Here is a 16,587-nt window from a genome sequence, read left to right as displayed (position 1 = left end):
TAAAGCCAGGGCCTTGTGCACGCTAGGATGGTATTTCCATTTCTGAGAACTTCAGGCCAAGCAAGGTACAGTGACACATGCCTTTAACCCTAGCTACCTGGGAGGCTGAGACAGAAGAGTGGCAAGTTTAGGCCAGCTGGGTAACTAAGAACTTATTTAAAAACAACAAAGGCCCTCAGGTTATGGTAGGGTTGGGTTCAAGAGTTTGATTCTAAAGGCCAAGGTGATACAAAGCTAGGTGAGCAAAAATTTGTAGATTAATTAATTTAATAAATAATTTGTAGATTATTAAGGATAATACCCTGTGTGGCCAGCCCATGAGGCCTCCTGGGGTCTAATTCAGGAAAGAGAATGGGACAAGCTGACCTCACAGGGTTGCCCCAGCCTTACTGTCCTCCAAAGTAAAATCAGATGCCGGATCCCATTGCGATTCTGAATTGGGCTAACCCCAGAGCAGGTGCGTTTCCATTCAGGAAATGAGCAGCTACATCAGTACTGCTGCTGAGGCACTGAGGTTTCTCAGGTCCAGATCTGGTTCTGGCAAGTCCAGCCCCAGCCTGGGCCAGGATTGTCACCTTGATTCAGGCTACAGATGAGTCAAGTCAGCTCAGTGAAGTTCCCATACAGTTGGGATCATTCTGTGGCTGGAGGACCAGCTGAGAGGCTTCCTGGGAAACAGGGTAGGGGATCAGTTTCCCTGGGCTCACACGCTTCATAAAATGTACTCCCCCGCCACATAGCCCCTGTTTTGGCAGTGCTCAACAAGGTTAAGCAGGTAAGAAGTGCTGCCTTTTCCATCCAGAAGATTTGTGCTCAGATATTCCGCCACAACTTCCTGTAGAAAAACTTGGGGTCCTCTTTCTGTAGTGCGTGTGCAACCTAGAAGTAAGCCAGTCTCAGAGCTGACAAAGGCTGGGTGTGGTGGCGCACACCTGTAATCCCAGTGGCTCTGGAGGTAGAGACGGGAGGATCGCAAGTTCAAAGCCAGCCTCAGCAACAGCAAGACATCAAGCAACTTGAGGAGACCCTGTCTCTAAACAAAATTCAAAATAGGACTGGGGATGTGGCTCAGTGGTGGAGTGCCCCGGAGATCAAGCCCTGATACAAAAAAAAAAAAAAAAGAGCTGGCAAAAGAATATGCCAGAGACTGGTCTTGACAGGCCTTACAAGCTTTGGAAGGAGATGACAGGGATAAGGCCCCAGAGAACAGCCTATGGCTTAAAACTCAAGGTCTCTGAGCCCACCAAACAAGACCTTTTTTTGGTGGTGGTGGTGATCAGACCCAGGGCCCTGCAGTTTGCTAGTTATACAGGTACTCTACCACTGAGCCACATCCTCAGTCATACCCAGAATTATTCTAATACACCCCATATGAATGTTAGCACTCACCCTCTTGCATTTTACAAGAGGAAGCTGAGCAGTGAATACTCAATTGAGGTCACATAGCTCAGTGACTACAGTCCATGTCTCCTGCCACCCAGAATAAGTCCTTAACCCCTGCTCAATAGGAACCTCAAGGCCCTCATTAACCGCACACATTGAGAGGAGGAGGTGAAGTGTCACCGACTTTAATAGACTCGAGTTGTGTCTGCCAAGCAGACTGACTTAGGGATATCTGAGGGTTCCAGCTTCTGTAGTCCAACATGGCCAGTCCTCTAGGAGTTCCTGGCTCTCTTGCTAAAGGCACCAGCTGGCCTAGGAGAGCTAGACAATGGCTTTATTGTTTATGCAACTCATTAGCAGAGACCATGCCAGGGAGCCTCTGAACACAGCCAACAGATTGCCACTGGCCAACCAGGAAGATGTGCAGGGCTCCCTCACCCCAGCCTGATGCAACGAGAGCCAATAGTTTTAATCTAATAAATTGATACTTAATCTTTGAAGGAGAAGCAGTGGTTCACAGACTGCTTTGGAAAATACGCCAAAGCTATAGATCGCCTTGCCCCACCTCAAAAATAAATGCACATTTGCTCCAACTTTGCACACAATTTCAAGGGGTTCATGAATTTAAAAACAAATTGGGTAAAGAATTCTTGCGCTTGCACTTTTACTTGCTACTGTCTTTTTGATAAAAAGAAAATCCAGCAAGCACTCTGCCCTCTGCAAGGCTTTCTCTTCCCTCCTCCTGACCAGGGCCTCTGGGCTTGGCCAACCTCACAGGGCCCTTCATTTACAGAGCGGGCAGCCCTTCCTCTTTGATTCTGCTGGGCAGAGCTGCTTCTTCCCTCTGTTTCTTCTCCCTGGATAAGTGTAATGTCTTCCAGGAGCTTCCCAACCTTCTGGAGTGTAGGCAAATCTGACATCCCTCCAGGATGTGGTCAGAGGCACCCACACTCTTCCACGATCATGTCTTTATGGTGCTCTAGGAGCACTCTGCCATTATCCACATACAGCATGCTCAGCGGCTTGGTCTTCACTGGGGCACAGCAGGTGGAAGGGACCCGATGGGGCTGGTAGCGTTTCAGCAGACTCTGGAAGGAAGGGGAGGAGAGTCAGTTCACATCCCTACCAGTAGGTCAGAAGAGTATTATTTCTAGGTAAGGAGTAAGAAAGTGAGAGTGGAAAATCATTTATTGGCAGGGTGGAGTAGCACATGCCCGTTAGTCTAGCAACTCAGGAGGCTGAGGCAAGAGGATCACATCCTCAGCAACTTAGTGAGGTTATAAGCAACTTTGTGAGAACCTATCTCAAAATAAAAATAATTAATAAAAAAGGGCTGGGGATGTGGCTCAGTGTGGCTCACTGGTTAAGCACCTCTGGACTCAATCCCCAGTACTAAAAAGTAAAAATTAAAAAATCAGTTTGTGGGGGCTGGGGATGTGGCTCAAGCAGTAGCGCGCTCGCCTAGCATGCGTGCGGCCCGGGTTCGATCCTCAGCAGCACCACATACCAACAAAGATGTTGTGTCCGCCGAGAACTAAGAAAAAATAAATAAATGTTAAAATTCTCTCTCTCTCTCTCTCTCTGTCCCCCTCTCTCTGTCACTCTCTCTTTAAAAAAATAAAAATAAAAAATAAATAAAAAATAAAAATAAAAAATCAGTTTGTAGGTGCAAAAATAGAAGAAAAATGATTTTCACGAAAGAATCAGCATCCAGCATGGCAATATATCAACTCTGACAGCTAAAATAGCTTTGGGCAACCTAACCAAGAGATTCTAAGGCTCATGTTTCTGGGTAGAGCAGGAGCTAACTTACAAGTCCTACTGTTCTAGCCTAAAGTGAATACCAACTTTAAAAATATTCCAAGAAACTGCTGGTTTAGTTCCAGAATTATGAAGCAGAAAGGAATCATGTGGAAGCTCTTATAGGATTTGTTTTGTTGGCCAGCGCAGGGCAGGCAGAGTCAACAAGAAGAAAGGTGACACCCCCTGGACATTTAGGAACCTGTTCCTGTGGACATCTCTTCAGATCAGAGTGTGAGAGCTCGCACTGGGGACTGCCTGGGTTTCCACTTGGTGGCAAGGCAGGGGGCTAGTGGGGTCAGCGGCACCTCTGAGGCTCAGGAGGGCCTCTGCCTAGCAGTCCTCTGAGGCTGTGGCCCACCAGCCACTCCCTTGAGGAGCTCAGCTGACGTGGTCATGCTCCTCAGAGGCCCTGAATCTGCCTGGGACTTGGCACCGAGGATGGACTGCAGGTCCCAAAGATTCACTCCAGGCTTCACGGAGTAGATGAAAACACTCCGGTCCCTTATGACCTTTGAGAGCAGGGCAGGGCCACCTCTAACACCAGGCCGCCACATCAGGCGCTCTATTCTCTCCATCTCATCCTGCCTCCTACACCGGTCTTGTCCCACTCCCTCTGCCACCTCCTAGCCCTTACTTGACTAGTGGCCCCTGGTGGCAGCTTCTGGCCTTGTCTGCTCCTGCGAAATGAGTACTCAGCTACAGTCTGAGGCAGCAGAAGTACAAGGGCTGTAACAGTGTTGTTTGTAACCATGGCCCCATAAACAGAGCCCCCATTTCACTAATGAATCAAACACATCTAGTACCTGCCGCCTACTGTATAGGCTGGGTACCAATAATCTCATGAACCCTACAGCAACCCTATGGGATATGGCACTGCCTTCCCCATTTCACAGGTAGGAAAGCTGAGATCCAAGAGAATAAGCAGCTTCCACACAGCTAATGGGCAGGAATCAAAAAGACTCCTTCCTAGAATGTCAGGGCTAGAGGGGACCCGAGACCCTCTATTTTACCCCCCCCCCTAATTTTATGAAAGACAAGAAGTCCTAGGGAAGCAGTGTGTCAAGGGTAACCCCACCCCCACTTATGGCATGACTGCACACGGGCTCTACAGGGGAGTCCCCGACTCCTCCTAGGCCCTCCCACAGGATCTGGCACGTGGTAGGTGCTTGAATGGCTATAATAGACTGAACGTGGTAATTCGACAGCAGAGCTGGAGTCCTGTCCCCCTCTGACAGCGCGTCCCCAGGGCTCACTGCCTGGGCATCACACCTGGATGTATGCGTGGTTGGTGGGGTGGAACTCCTCCCCCACGGGGTTAGGGCACTGGCCCTCGCAGCGGTAGGCGTTGTACTGCTTGGGGTAGATGATCCAGGAGCCCCACCCGATCAGGTTGAAGTCCACCTGGAACTTGACCTTCCGACACAGCTGGCTTCTGTCTGGCAAGTGATGCCGCCGGTGTCTCAGGACCCTCTCCCGGGACAGCTGTCCCTCCTGGGCCCGCCAGGAGCTCTCAGCTTCCCACAGCAAGGTGGCGCCACCCAGCCGCCTCTGCTCCCGGGGCAGGTTGGAGTACAGCATGAGGAGCACGCTGGTGCCAGTGACAGGGGGCATGGGGGAGGGCTGCCAGCACTCTCTGGACAGACTGGACATCTGCTCCTCCAGCGCCCTGGGGTCCTTCAGCCATTTGGAGAGGGGCTTGGTCACCTCCAGGACCATGCTGCCTGAAGAAAAAGTGACCTGGGACAAAGTGATGGTGAACAGTTCCATCCGAAGACGCCTCAGGCAGTTGCCCGGGTCCTTCTCTGTGTCCAGTTTTGGCTGGTGGAAGATCTCAATGGTGAGCTGGCCCTCGGCAGGGAGGTCCACGGGGCTGGGCAGCTGCAGCCGGAGCTCAGCCCACGCCAGCTCTTCTTCTTGGCTCAGGAAGGAAAAATCAAAAGCAAAGGTCCAGTTCTGCCCATCCACCTCCACATCTGGGAAAAACCAGAAAAGAAGCAGAGTGAGAGGGGGTCCCCCACCTCAGTCCCATGTTAGAACCCTAACTTATGTCAACCATCTCTTACTCTCACCCCACCCCCGCCCTGTGGAGGTAATGTTCCTGAGTCCATTTTAAAGATAAGGAAAATTAAGGCCCAGAGAGGTTGTCCATCTGGGAAGGTGACACAGTCAAGAGTCAAAAGTACATCTTAATTTCCTGATTGCCAAGTCCAAACCTCAAATCACTGCTCCACCAGTGAGTGCCCTTTTGGAGACAAACTGGCAAGAACTGGATCCGTCAGGCAAGAGGATCACAAGCCTAGGCAACTTAGCAAGACCCTATCTCAAAAATACAATTTAGCCAGGTGTGGTGGCACACACCTGTGATCTCAGGGACTCAGGAGGTGGAGGCAGAAGGACCACAAGTTTGAGGTCAGCCTCGGCAACTCAGTGAGACCCGGTCTCAAAAAATAAAAAAGACTAGGGATGGGCTGGGTTTGTGGCTCAGTGGTAGAGTGCTTGCCTAGTATGTGAAGCCCTGGGTTCTATCCTTGGCACCACCTAAAAATAATAAATAAATAAATACAAGTATTGTGTCCATTTACAGCTAAAAAAATAAAATAAAATAAAGGACTAGGGATGTAGCTCGGTGGTAGAGCACTTGCCTATCATGCATGAGGCCCTGGGTTCCATCCCCAGTACTGCAAACACACACACACACACACACACACACACACACACACACACACATACACACACACACACAAACTGTATGAGTTCCGTCTTCCCCTCCTCTCTCCCCTTGCAGTCTAAGGCCAAAGAAAGCTTGGGTCTTCTAACCTAAACTTGGGCTTCCACTTGCCCTGTGACCTTGGAGCAAGTTATCTTCTTGAGCTGTTTTCTCACTGGACAAGGTGGTCTGTTTCACAGGCACATTTAGCCAGATGCAAGTGTCATGAAAACCTCAGAGAAATAGATGCCAATGGCTGACCACCCTCTCCCCAGCCTGTGCCTAAGGAGCAAGGCAGAAACTTGGTTTTCAGCAGCCCTCCAGGTAGGTTCCTAAAGGTATTTGAGGCATGGCTTTTCAGGGACCTCAGCTGGTCTTTCCTATCTAGATGCAGATGCTCACCCTCCGGGCTTCAGGTCCTTCACACACTTGGGGCCACACACAGCAAACACACACCACGCACAGCCTTCTTCGACCCGCCAAGACAGCCAAGCCCAGACCAGGTGAGATGGTGGGGGGGGGGCGCATATTCCATTCATTTTAGTCTTGTACTAATTTTGTCTGATGTCTGGAACTAGCACACATTTCTGGATTTCAGCTCTCTTAATAATCTTGCTGGGCATGGTGGTTGCACACCTGTAATCCCAGCAACACAGGAGGGAGGCTGAGGCAGGGGGTTGCAAGTTCAAGATCAGCCTCAGCAACTTGGTGAGGCTCTAAGCAACTTTAGCTAGATCCCATCTCAACACTTGAAAAAACAGCTGGGCATGTAGCTCACTGGTAAAGCACCCCTGGGTTCAATCCCAAGTACCAAAAAAAAAAGAAAACAAAAGTAAATAATAATAATCTTTAACTTTTTTCCCTCTTCTTTGCATTGGGAATAATGACGCACTGCTCACCTCTGTCTTATCACCCTGGGAAACAAAGAGGTGTGATGGTTTATTGTAAAGAAGATCAGGGGTTATCCCTTAGAAATAAAATCAGGGGACCTGTAGCTGTTTCATGCACATATCCGGGAAGCCATGGCGGTTAGATACAGTGGCGCACATAGCAGTTTATTTGTTACTGTCCACAGAATCTGCCATCTTGTAACAAGTTTCTCTGGAATGTGACCTATATCATAAAGGGGTAATTCCTAGCTTCAGCCTCTGGGCAACTTCTCAGTTGCCCCTTTTCACTTAATTTCCACTTTTCTCCTAATTAGCACCTGCAGGGGGCAATAACCGGCCCCTGACTAGCAGCTCTCCCCAGAGGTGTGGGAAAGACGCCCATCCATGCATTCCCACTGCTGCATCAGCTGACCCTCTGGGGACAGTGGGACACAGTAGCAACTCCTGGCCACCTGTACCAGCAGGCCTGCAATTTTAAAATATATAATCTCAAGTGTATACAAATGGTCTTTTAGAGGAAAGTACTCTTGCTTAATGGCTAAGAGCAGCAGGAGCCCCAGAGTTTCTTCAAGATGGTTCAGATTCTACCATTCACTGTTTTGCTGTTCAACACTGCTCAGGTTGCTTTCCTTCTCTGGGCCCAAGTTTCCCTCTTTGCAAAAGGAAACAGTAACAGTAACAGTGTCCACCCTACTGGGTGTTATGATTAACTGTACACAAAGTGCTTTGCCCAGCAGTTACCTAACTTCAATAAGCACTGGCTGTCTTCAAACTTCCTCATTATTGTCAGTGTCCAGAAGTTAGGCAGAGAGGTCCCTGGACAGGTCACATAGTCTTCCTGTAAGTGGGATGGGCAGTGTCACGGATGAGCAAGAAAGAGATTGCTCCTTCCTGTTGGAAGAAGTCTGGACTTGGTGCCTTGCTCTGCCCCTAGAGGGCTACTTCCCAAGGTTTTTTATTTTTATTTTTTTTTTGGGGGGGGACGTTTAAAATGTATACTGGGGAATGAACCCAGGGTGCTTTACCACTGATCTACATTCCCAGCCCGTTTTATATTTTAGTTTGATACAGGATTTTCCTAAATTGCTGAGGCTAGCCTTGAACTTTTGATCCTCCTGTCTCAGCCTCCCCAATTGCTGGGATTACAGGTGTGGTCATCGGGCTCAACTTCCAATAGCTTTACAATAACCCTCTCCTCAAACCCTCCCCGCTGTTAGCACCCTTTGAAGGTGAAGAAAGTTTAGGTTGGGGGGGAGGTAAAACAGATGTAAACCTAATTTGGTGAGACTCCAACTCCCATTTTGAAGTATTGAGCTTCAGCTCGACAAACACAACCGGGACAGAGGGCAGCTGGCTTAGGACAGCCCTTCCCCACCCGCCCCCCTCCTGGAAGGCTCTTCCAGCAGCTTTTACACAACGAAGCAATCACAGGCCAACTGTACTGAATTTTATTGTGGATATTTAGACACACCCCCTCCCCAGAGAGCAGTCCCCTGGTCTACACAAGGAAAACCAGAGAAGTAGGGTGACTTGCTGGGACACACATGGAATTGGGAAGCAGGGTTCGAGGGGGCAGAACCCAGGTTTCCAGATTCCCAGTCTGTGGAATCACCAACCACATTTTCAAGAACTTTCCAGAAGGAAGTGAACTAGAAAAGTGTGTCCTCCCCCTTTCCCATCCCTCATCCCCGGCCACCTTCTGGTCTTCTGGCGGAACTGCCAGAACAGATTTCCCATGGCCTCGCCCTCCAAGGTGTCCCCAGCCTGGTCAGTCCCCACATGACCCTTCCGGAGAGGGTCACCAGTCGGCCAGCCGTGTCAACCCAGACGCGGCCGCCCAGGCCAGGGAGCTAGGAGCCCCGCCCCCAGGCCCAGAAGGACCGGCGGGCGGCAGGTCAGATCAGATTAGCGGATGTGGATTGCGCCCCGGCCCCGGGAAGCGCCGTCTGGCCCCCGCAGGCGGAGGGAGGCGCGGGCCAGGGAGGCGCGGGCCCGGGAGGCTGCCCAGGTGTCGGGATGTGGATTGCGCCGGGGAGGAGGTCCTAGGTCAGGGCTCCCCCTCCTCGGCACCCGACTGCCCGCTGCGCTCGGTGCCCAGACGCACTGCCTGGTCCTTGCAAAGATGTGCCTGGGTCACTGGGCACACCCGCATGCAAATTTAGGCTGGGAGTCCTGGGTCACCCGGGAAACTTGACGTCTCTCCGACCCAGGTTTAAGGCTGCCTTAATTCTCGGCTTCGTGACACTCATCCCTAATCTTGGACCTGCGAGCCCTAATCCCTGATGCCACACCTCAGCCTGGAACACTCCCGCCGCCAGACTCCTCCGGGACCCATTCACCCTCATTCGCAAAAAGAAAAAGGCGATTCGACAGGACAAAAATAATTTCAGCAATAATGGCCCTTTGTTATTACTGCGCCCAGTTCTGTGTTGTTTGATGTGATTGTCACCGATCCCTTTCCACCGTCTTACAAAGAGGGCACTATTCTACCTTTTTACAGATGCGTAAACTGAGGCTCCCAGGTACCTAACTTCGAACACCGCGGCGGTGAGAAGCTGCGCGATCTGGCTCCCACCCTCCAGCACTGCTCTCTGCGCACCCCACATCTGGACCTGGATGGCAGTGGTCCCTGTCGGGGTCATACCGGGAACGCTGGAATCCCCTCCCACTCGTCCGTGCCACCAGCCGTGCCGATACAGAAAAACACGCACAACCAGACCCTGGACGCGCCTTTCGAGCCGTGGGCTCGGTGAGCCCCGGACCACCCGGTCCCAGGCACCCCTCCGCAGTCCCAGCGCACTTCCGGAGCCCGCAGGCGGGTGGCTACCCCAGGCGCCCTGGGGCGCGGCAGGGTGCGGCGGCGCAGCCTACCTTGTGCCTGCAGACTGCGGATGATGTCCGCCCGGGGCAGCGGGTCGCGGTAGAGGCTCAGCATGTAAGCGAGAGGGGACGGCGACGAGGGTTGCCCCAGTGTCCGCAGGGGTACCTGGGCCACCGTGGCGGCGCCTGCCTGGAGCAGCACCCACCAGGCGTGCAGGAGGAAGAATTGGAGGCGGTGGGCGTACATGATGGGCTGGCTGGACCTGGAAGCAGCGCCTCCGCCCCTTATATCCTGGGCCTGCACAGCCGCCCCGCCCCCGCCATTCCTCCCACCAGGGAAGCTTTAAGAACCTATAACCCCCCTGGAGGGGGAGGGTGGAGGAGGGACCTCGACTGGGGGCTGGAGAGATCTGAACCTGGGACGGCGGCCTGCAAAAGCCGTGGAGGCCTTAGATCCTAACACCAGGTCTGGGCGCCCGGGCACCCTGCTTCTCAGTAAGAGTCCCTGTGGCTGAGACAGCAGGCCCCCAGTTCAGAATTGAGGCTCTCTTCCTCCGCCTCACCTGGGCTCCCTGCCCCGTCCTCTCCTGAGCAGGTAGGGAATGTGGAGTGCCTGCAGATCTCAGCGCTCAGGCGGTGGCTCCACACACCGGGATGCTGTGACCCAGCCCAGCTGGGTGCGGCCTTCTGGGTACTGTGCACGTGAACTCGGGGAGCTCCCCTGGCTTCCTGTGGCAGGGCCTGTCTGGGGAGCCAGGCTGCGGGAAAACGATTGGGTACTGGATACTTACAGCAACAGAGGTGAGCTCCAGAGGAAGGGCCTGGGGACAAATGCCAGCTTCCAATACGGAAGTGCTCTCCTGGGGAAGGGAGGGCAGGAAGGACCAGGATGAAGCCTTTTCTATCTGAAGCTGGAACCTGGGGTGTAGCTGATTGGGGGTAACAGCAGCCTCTTCCCTTCCTCCCCCCCCTACTGAACAGGCATCACTTCAGGAAAAAAGGTGTTACCATGTCCTGTAGTCCCTGCCCAGTGGTGGCAAGGCCACAGGAGACCTCAAGCCCCCTCCCTTCCATCTCCCTGGACCCTGCTTACCTCACCTACACGGGAGTGAGCCTTGCCTGGGCTCCCTCCCAAAGGAAGGGCAGGACTGGAATCACCTTTAAAGAAATGTAAATTCCTGCCGGCCGGTCTGTTTTCCTCCTACTGCTGGGCTTTCTCTCTGCTGCTCCACACCCTGCTCCTCCTTTTCATTGAAAGCTGACCTTGTGCAAGACTCAGCACCAGGTGTCCACATACCGGCTGCTGTTTCACAGGATGCCTCCAGCCGAAAACAAAGAACAACGGATCAGACCTGAGCAAGGGTTAGAAAATGGGAAGAGGCTCAGCAGGTTCACCCGGGAGTTCCAAGGCTGGGTTCTCCTGAGGGGCTGACCCACCCAGCTGGACAGGGCCCTGCTCCGGAATCAGAGGCCTGAGGTTCCAACGGTAGTCTGTGGTCAGTCTGCACACCAACCATCTGTGGGTTGCTCAAAGTTGGGACTGCCCCGTTCATCTCGTTCTCCTGATATATATGAAATCCGGATCCAAAAAACCTGTGTGAAGTAAATCCATAAGTTCCACTGTGTCCGGACTTGCCAGAGGATAAGTATCTCCTGAAATGTTTGTTACACTCATGATTACTGAATCCCATCCAATATTCAGAATTAGAATTTGGAGTGAGGGAGTGGCAATTTACATATTTAGCAAGCACCCCAGTGATTCTTAGCTGCTCTAGGAACCTGGGTGGGCTAGGGTTCTACTTGCAGTTTGTAACTCCCCTTTCTAAATTCAGTTGTCTTCTGTAAAACAGCTGGAGATACCACCTCCCATGCAGATTAAAGGAAATGAATGTAAAAATACTTTGCAAGCTCTGAAAGCCGATATAATTATAAAGGATTATACATTTGGGGATGATTAAGGGTGTCCTTAGTTGTCCAATATCCCTAACCTGGGTGCTCACTAGGAATTTGGAGACCTGGCCCTCTGAATCAGACCCCTTCCCAGAGGCAGAGATTACCTTCAGCATATGCACATATAAATCAGAAACAGGCTGTGGTTAGTCCTGTGGGGTCCTTTAGCCCAGACAGGGACAGCAAAAATGGCACCACAGGAGGGGTTCCAACAGGAGACAGAGTCAGTTCCGCAACCCAGGGCTCCCAGATCACCATCCGTCCTGGAATCCTGGCAATCCTGCTGTAAACAGGGCAGATCCACCCAGGGCAGCCTTGTCCACTGGAGAAGAGACCAAAGAAATGAAGCTTCTCCTTTCCATCCTGATAGAAGCTTCCTGAAATTAAGGATAAAGGTTTTTGCATCCCTTTGTGTCCCTTGAACAAGGTGGCACATAGTTTGGTGCTCCATAGTTGAGTTAAAAATTACAGAATTTATCCTTGTCCTCGCTTCAGAGATGAGAAAGCGGAAGTTCAGAAGGAACAAGGTAAATTACTCAAGAACACAAATTTATGAGTGGGAACAGCATGTGAAGGGCAGGACTGCAGGTTGCCCAGCTCCTGTTTCTTCCCCTGTTGCTTCCCCATTAGCTAAATGAGGGGTGAGTAGGTGCCTTCCACCAAGACGGGGTCTTTTATTTGTTTCTGTTTTTTGCTGCGCTGGGGTTGGAACCCCGGGGCCATGCACATGCTAGTCAAGTGCTCTACCTGAGCCACCTCCTCATCCTCTAAGAGTATTTGATCTTTCAAGTCTTGCCTTTCCCAGGGCTGGTCACTGCAGACAGACCTCATTTCTGATGTGTATTGGCTCACAGCCGAGCAGGGGGCCTGGAATTTCTCTGTGACCAGCAAGAGCAACTGGACTGTCTGACAAAGCTCATCCATCTTGAAGCTTCCTTGGGTCTGGCCCTGTGGAGAACTCACGTCTCTGGTGCCCTTGGAGACAGAGGCTCACAGTCATCCTTCTCAATCTTAAAGGAGGCTAATTATTTGAGGGTCTGTTTCCTGCAAGGAAGAGCCCAAGTGAGTGTCCTTTTCCCAAGTGGGGAGTGGCACCTTCTCACTTCCCTGCCCCAGACAAACTGACCAGTGCATCACCTGACCTGGGAGATAACCTCTGAGCTCATCCCAGCTGGATGGAGGATGAGGGCAAAGTCCCTGGCTGTTCTCAACCGCTTTCCATGGGGCTGTTGGGGAACCCTCCCTGATGTGGCATGGCTGCCTGCTTCAACTCAGGTTAGGTCTCCAGGACGTGGGGTCTGGATTCTTCTACCTCACTTCTCACCAGGGTGAGGACACTTACCATCTTGAAGCTTCTGCTTGCTCAGCTGTAAAACGGAGATCTATAATAACATATTACTCACAGAAATGTCCTAAGTAGGAAACGTGTGTAAAGAACATAATGTGGGTCGCGTTTGTTTATTCATTTATTTATTCATTGAACAAATCTGCATATGCAGTGAGTCTACTTGTGTTAACTCAGACCAGATTCTCAGGGAGTCAAGCACACCTATTTAATGAGCCGGGTTGACACCAGCTGCCTTCATGTACAGACAGCCCTCTGTATCCAAGTGTTCTGCATCTGTGGATGTAACCAACCTTGGAGAGAAAATATTTGGAGAGAAACAGTCACATGTGTGCTGAACACGGACAGACTTTGTGTCTTGTCATTGTCCCGGAAACAATATAGTAGAGCAACTGTTTACCCGATCTTTACTTTGTATTAGGTATCGTAAGTAATGTAGAAATGACTTCAAGTGTCTGGGAGGGTGTGCATAGGTCATATGCAAATACTGTGTCATTTTGTATGCGACTTGAGCATCTGCAGATTTTGGAGATCCTGACACCAATCCCCCATGGATACTTAGGAATGGCTGTATGTATTACATTCTGGAAGCCATAGAGGAGGAGTTAGATCACAACAGGTTGGAGAGTGGAGGACATTCATCTTGTCACAACCCTCCAGTGTCTACCCCAGCTCCTGGCATGCACCTGGGTAATGAATAAGTGTTTGCCAAGTGATTGAATGAACTTCTAATTCCTGAATGAACTCCTAATTCCTGAATGAACTCTCTAATTCCTGAATGAACTCTCTAATTCCCCCACACATTTGCCTTTCACTGGCTCTTCCTGCTGTTTCTACTTGTCTCCTGCTCATTTATGACATAGTTTAAAAGTTCCCTCCTCCCTGGGTGTGAAGACACATGCATAATCCCAGGGGCTGCCAAATCTGAGGCAGAAGGATCGGCAAGTTCAATGCTAGCCTCAGCAATTTAGGGAGGTCCTAAGCAACTTAAGGAGAACCTGTTTCAAAATAAAAAGGGCTGGGGATGTGGCTCAGGGGTTAAGCACCCCTGGGTTCAATCCCTCTACCAAAAAAAAAAAAGTTCCCTCCTCTACAAACCAGTCCCACCTACCCCACAGCTATTCAGCTATTTAGCAAAGTCCCCTTCAAAGTAAAGCAGCCTAGAGCAGTTGTCCAAACTCCCTTTGGCGACCGCCACAGAACAGCAAGCTCCCCAGAAGTCGGGATGGCTCCCATTCATTTCTCTCTGAAGCCTCAGCCCCGGCTTCCTAAGCAAACATCACTTGCTGGGACCTGTGGCGGGAGCCAATGAACGGTCCCCTCAATGGCACCGTGTGTACCCCTCTCTGTTGCCCACACTGCTGGTTTCCTAGGCCGACACTCAGACTTGAGAGGTACTGTCCAGGCCATTGCTGGGCACTTGTGGCTGTGACCTGGAGGTAGAGATGAGCCCCAGTCTCTAGTCCTCCTCTCCAAACCCCTCTGACCTCAGATGTGCTTCAGCCCAGCAGAATCACCTGCCTGCACCTGAAGCTCCAAGCTGCTCTTCCTTTGCCAGATGATTGTGCCTCGACTTCATTTACACAGAATATGCAGCTCAGGGGTCTTCCAGGAAGCCTTCCTCCGGTGGTCTCCCTCTTTCATGTTCTGATCCCAGACCTTCTGCGTTTCTGAGACAGCAGGACTGCTGGCCCGAAACTCCTGGGGACTCAGAACCTGTCTTTTTGCCTATCTTCTTGCCTGGCTTATTCTGTATTCTCCAAAGCACTAAGCAAAGGGCCTGGCATTTGGCAAATGGAGGGAATGAACTGTCTGCAGCCCAGGCTTGATTGACAGCAGTATTTTTTGTCTGTCCCCAACTGTGTTTTTTCAGGTTTTATTTGATTTTATTTTTGTGGTACTGGGGATTGAACTCAGGGGCATTTTATATATGAGCTAAGTCCCCAGCCTTCTTTTATTCATTTTTTTTTTTATTTTTTCAGAGATTGAACTCCAGTGCACTTGGCCACTGCATCCCCAGCCCTATTTTGTATTTCAGGGTCTCATTGAATTGCTGAGCCTCACTTTTGCTGAGGCTGGCTTTGAACTCGTGATCCTCCTGCCTCAGCCTCCTGAATTTCTGGGATTACAGGCATGTACCACCAAGCCTGCTGTTTTTTAGTTTTTATTAAATCACCAACAATGAAAATTCTTAAGATTTTATATAAAATACGTTGCTTCTGTTTTGCATTATTGGAGGAATGGAAAGTTCTGAACCCTCATTTCAGCATGGCGAGCATTCCCTAAAGCTGACCGGTTGCTGCTTCCTTTTGGCAGGGCCTGTTCTCTTAAGTGTGCCACTGTCCCCCCCCCCCCCACTCCCTAACTCATCACGCCTATTGGCCTAGCCTGAAGAAGGAGTGCATTTGAGACCCTTGTTATGGGTTGGATGAGAGAGAGACACCCTGGGATCAGGAAGTCGAGACTCACATTGCGGGCACCTGGCCCTGTCTGGATGAGCTAGCTGCACTCTGTTATTTTATTAGCATGAACCATAATGTGGTTGTGTCACCTAACTTACCCTCCTGTCAGTCCTAGATCCAGCGTGAGATTCCATCTCACAGGTGAGGAAACCGAGGCTCAGGCAGGTCAATATCTTGTCCCAGGGGACCACCTACCTGGTGGTAGTGCTGGGATTTGCCCTGGGTCATTCTGAATTGGGAGCCCAGACTAGATGCTGTCATGTCCCCAGGCATGTCCCTTGCACACAGAGGCCTTTCCCAGATCATCCCCTTAAACCTCCTGGGCTCTGTCACATCACCCTGTTCACCTGTTCCACAGGCTTCCACGGCAGCACAGTAACTTGTTTTGTTTGGTGCTGTTTGTTTTTCAGTCTGTCCCTGCCCCTCACACTGGGCTCTAAGCCAGATTCCTTTCTGCCCAGTTCAACATCCCCAGCCCTTTTTTTGTTTGTTTGTTTGTTTGTTGTTGTTTTGTGGTGCTAGAGATGAACCCAGGGCTTTGTGCACACAAGGCAAGCACTCTACCAACTGAGCTACATCCCCAGCCCCCCAGCCCTTTTTAAAAATTTCTTATTATTTTTTAGTTGTAGATGGACACAATACCTTTATTTCATTTATTTATTTTTATGTGGTGCTGAGGATCTAACCCAGGGCCTCACACATGATAGGTAAGCGCTCTACCACTGAGCCACAACCCTCGCCCCATCCCCAGCCCTTTTCGATTTTATTTTTAAAATTTGAGACAGTGGGGGAGCTGGGGCTGTGGCTCAGTGGTACAGCACTTGCCCAGCATGTATGAAGCACTGGGTTTGATTCTCCACACCACATATAAATAAAAAAAATAAATAAGAGTCTATTGACAACTTCAAAAACAATTTTTTAAAATATTTATTTTTTAGGTGTAGATGGACACAACGCAAAGCCTTTATTTTTATGTGGTGCTGAGGATCGAACCCGAGTCCTGCCCGTGCTAGGCGAGCACTCCACCACTGAGCCACAACCCCAGCCCCCCCACCCCCACAACTTCAAAAAATTTTTGAGACAGGGTCTCAGTAAATATCCCAGGCTGATCTTGAACTTGAGCTCCTCCTGCCTTACCCTCCTGAATAGATAGGATGACAGGCTTGTGCCACTATGTCCTGCTATAGCAGTTCTTTCGTTCTTTCTTTCTTCCTTTCCTCCTTTCTC

General features: G+C 50.7%; 1 protein-coding gene across 1 annotated transcript; it reads right to left on the bottom strand.

Moving 5' to 3' along the window:
• Positions 1-1,552: 1,552 nt before the first annotated feature.
• Positions 1,553-9,850, bottom strand: Nodal (nodal growth differentiation factor). Its single transcript, XM_005325945.4, has 3 exons — positions 9,655-9,850; positions 4,456-5,159; positions 1,553-2,471 (listed from the first exon to the last, which is right to left on the bottom strand). Exons 1-3 carry the CDS (start codon positions 9,848-9,850, stop codon positions 2,319-2,321), a joined length of 1,053 nt encoding a protein of 350 aa, XP_005326002.1. The 3' UTR covers positions 1,553-2,318.
• Between the last annotated feature and the right edge of the window lie 6,737 nt (positions 9,851-16,587).

Source organism: Ictidomys tridecemlineatus, chromosome 1, assembly GCF_052094955.1.
Source record: "Ictidomys tridecemlineatus isolate mIctTri1 chromosome 1, mIctTri1.hap1, whole genome shotgun sequence".
Lineage (NCBI taxonomy): Eukaryota > Metazoa > Chordata > Mammalia > Rodentia > Sciuridae > Ictidomys > Ictidomys tridecemlineatus.
This window is presented reverse-complemented; position numbering and strand designations above follow the sequence as displayed.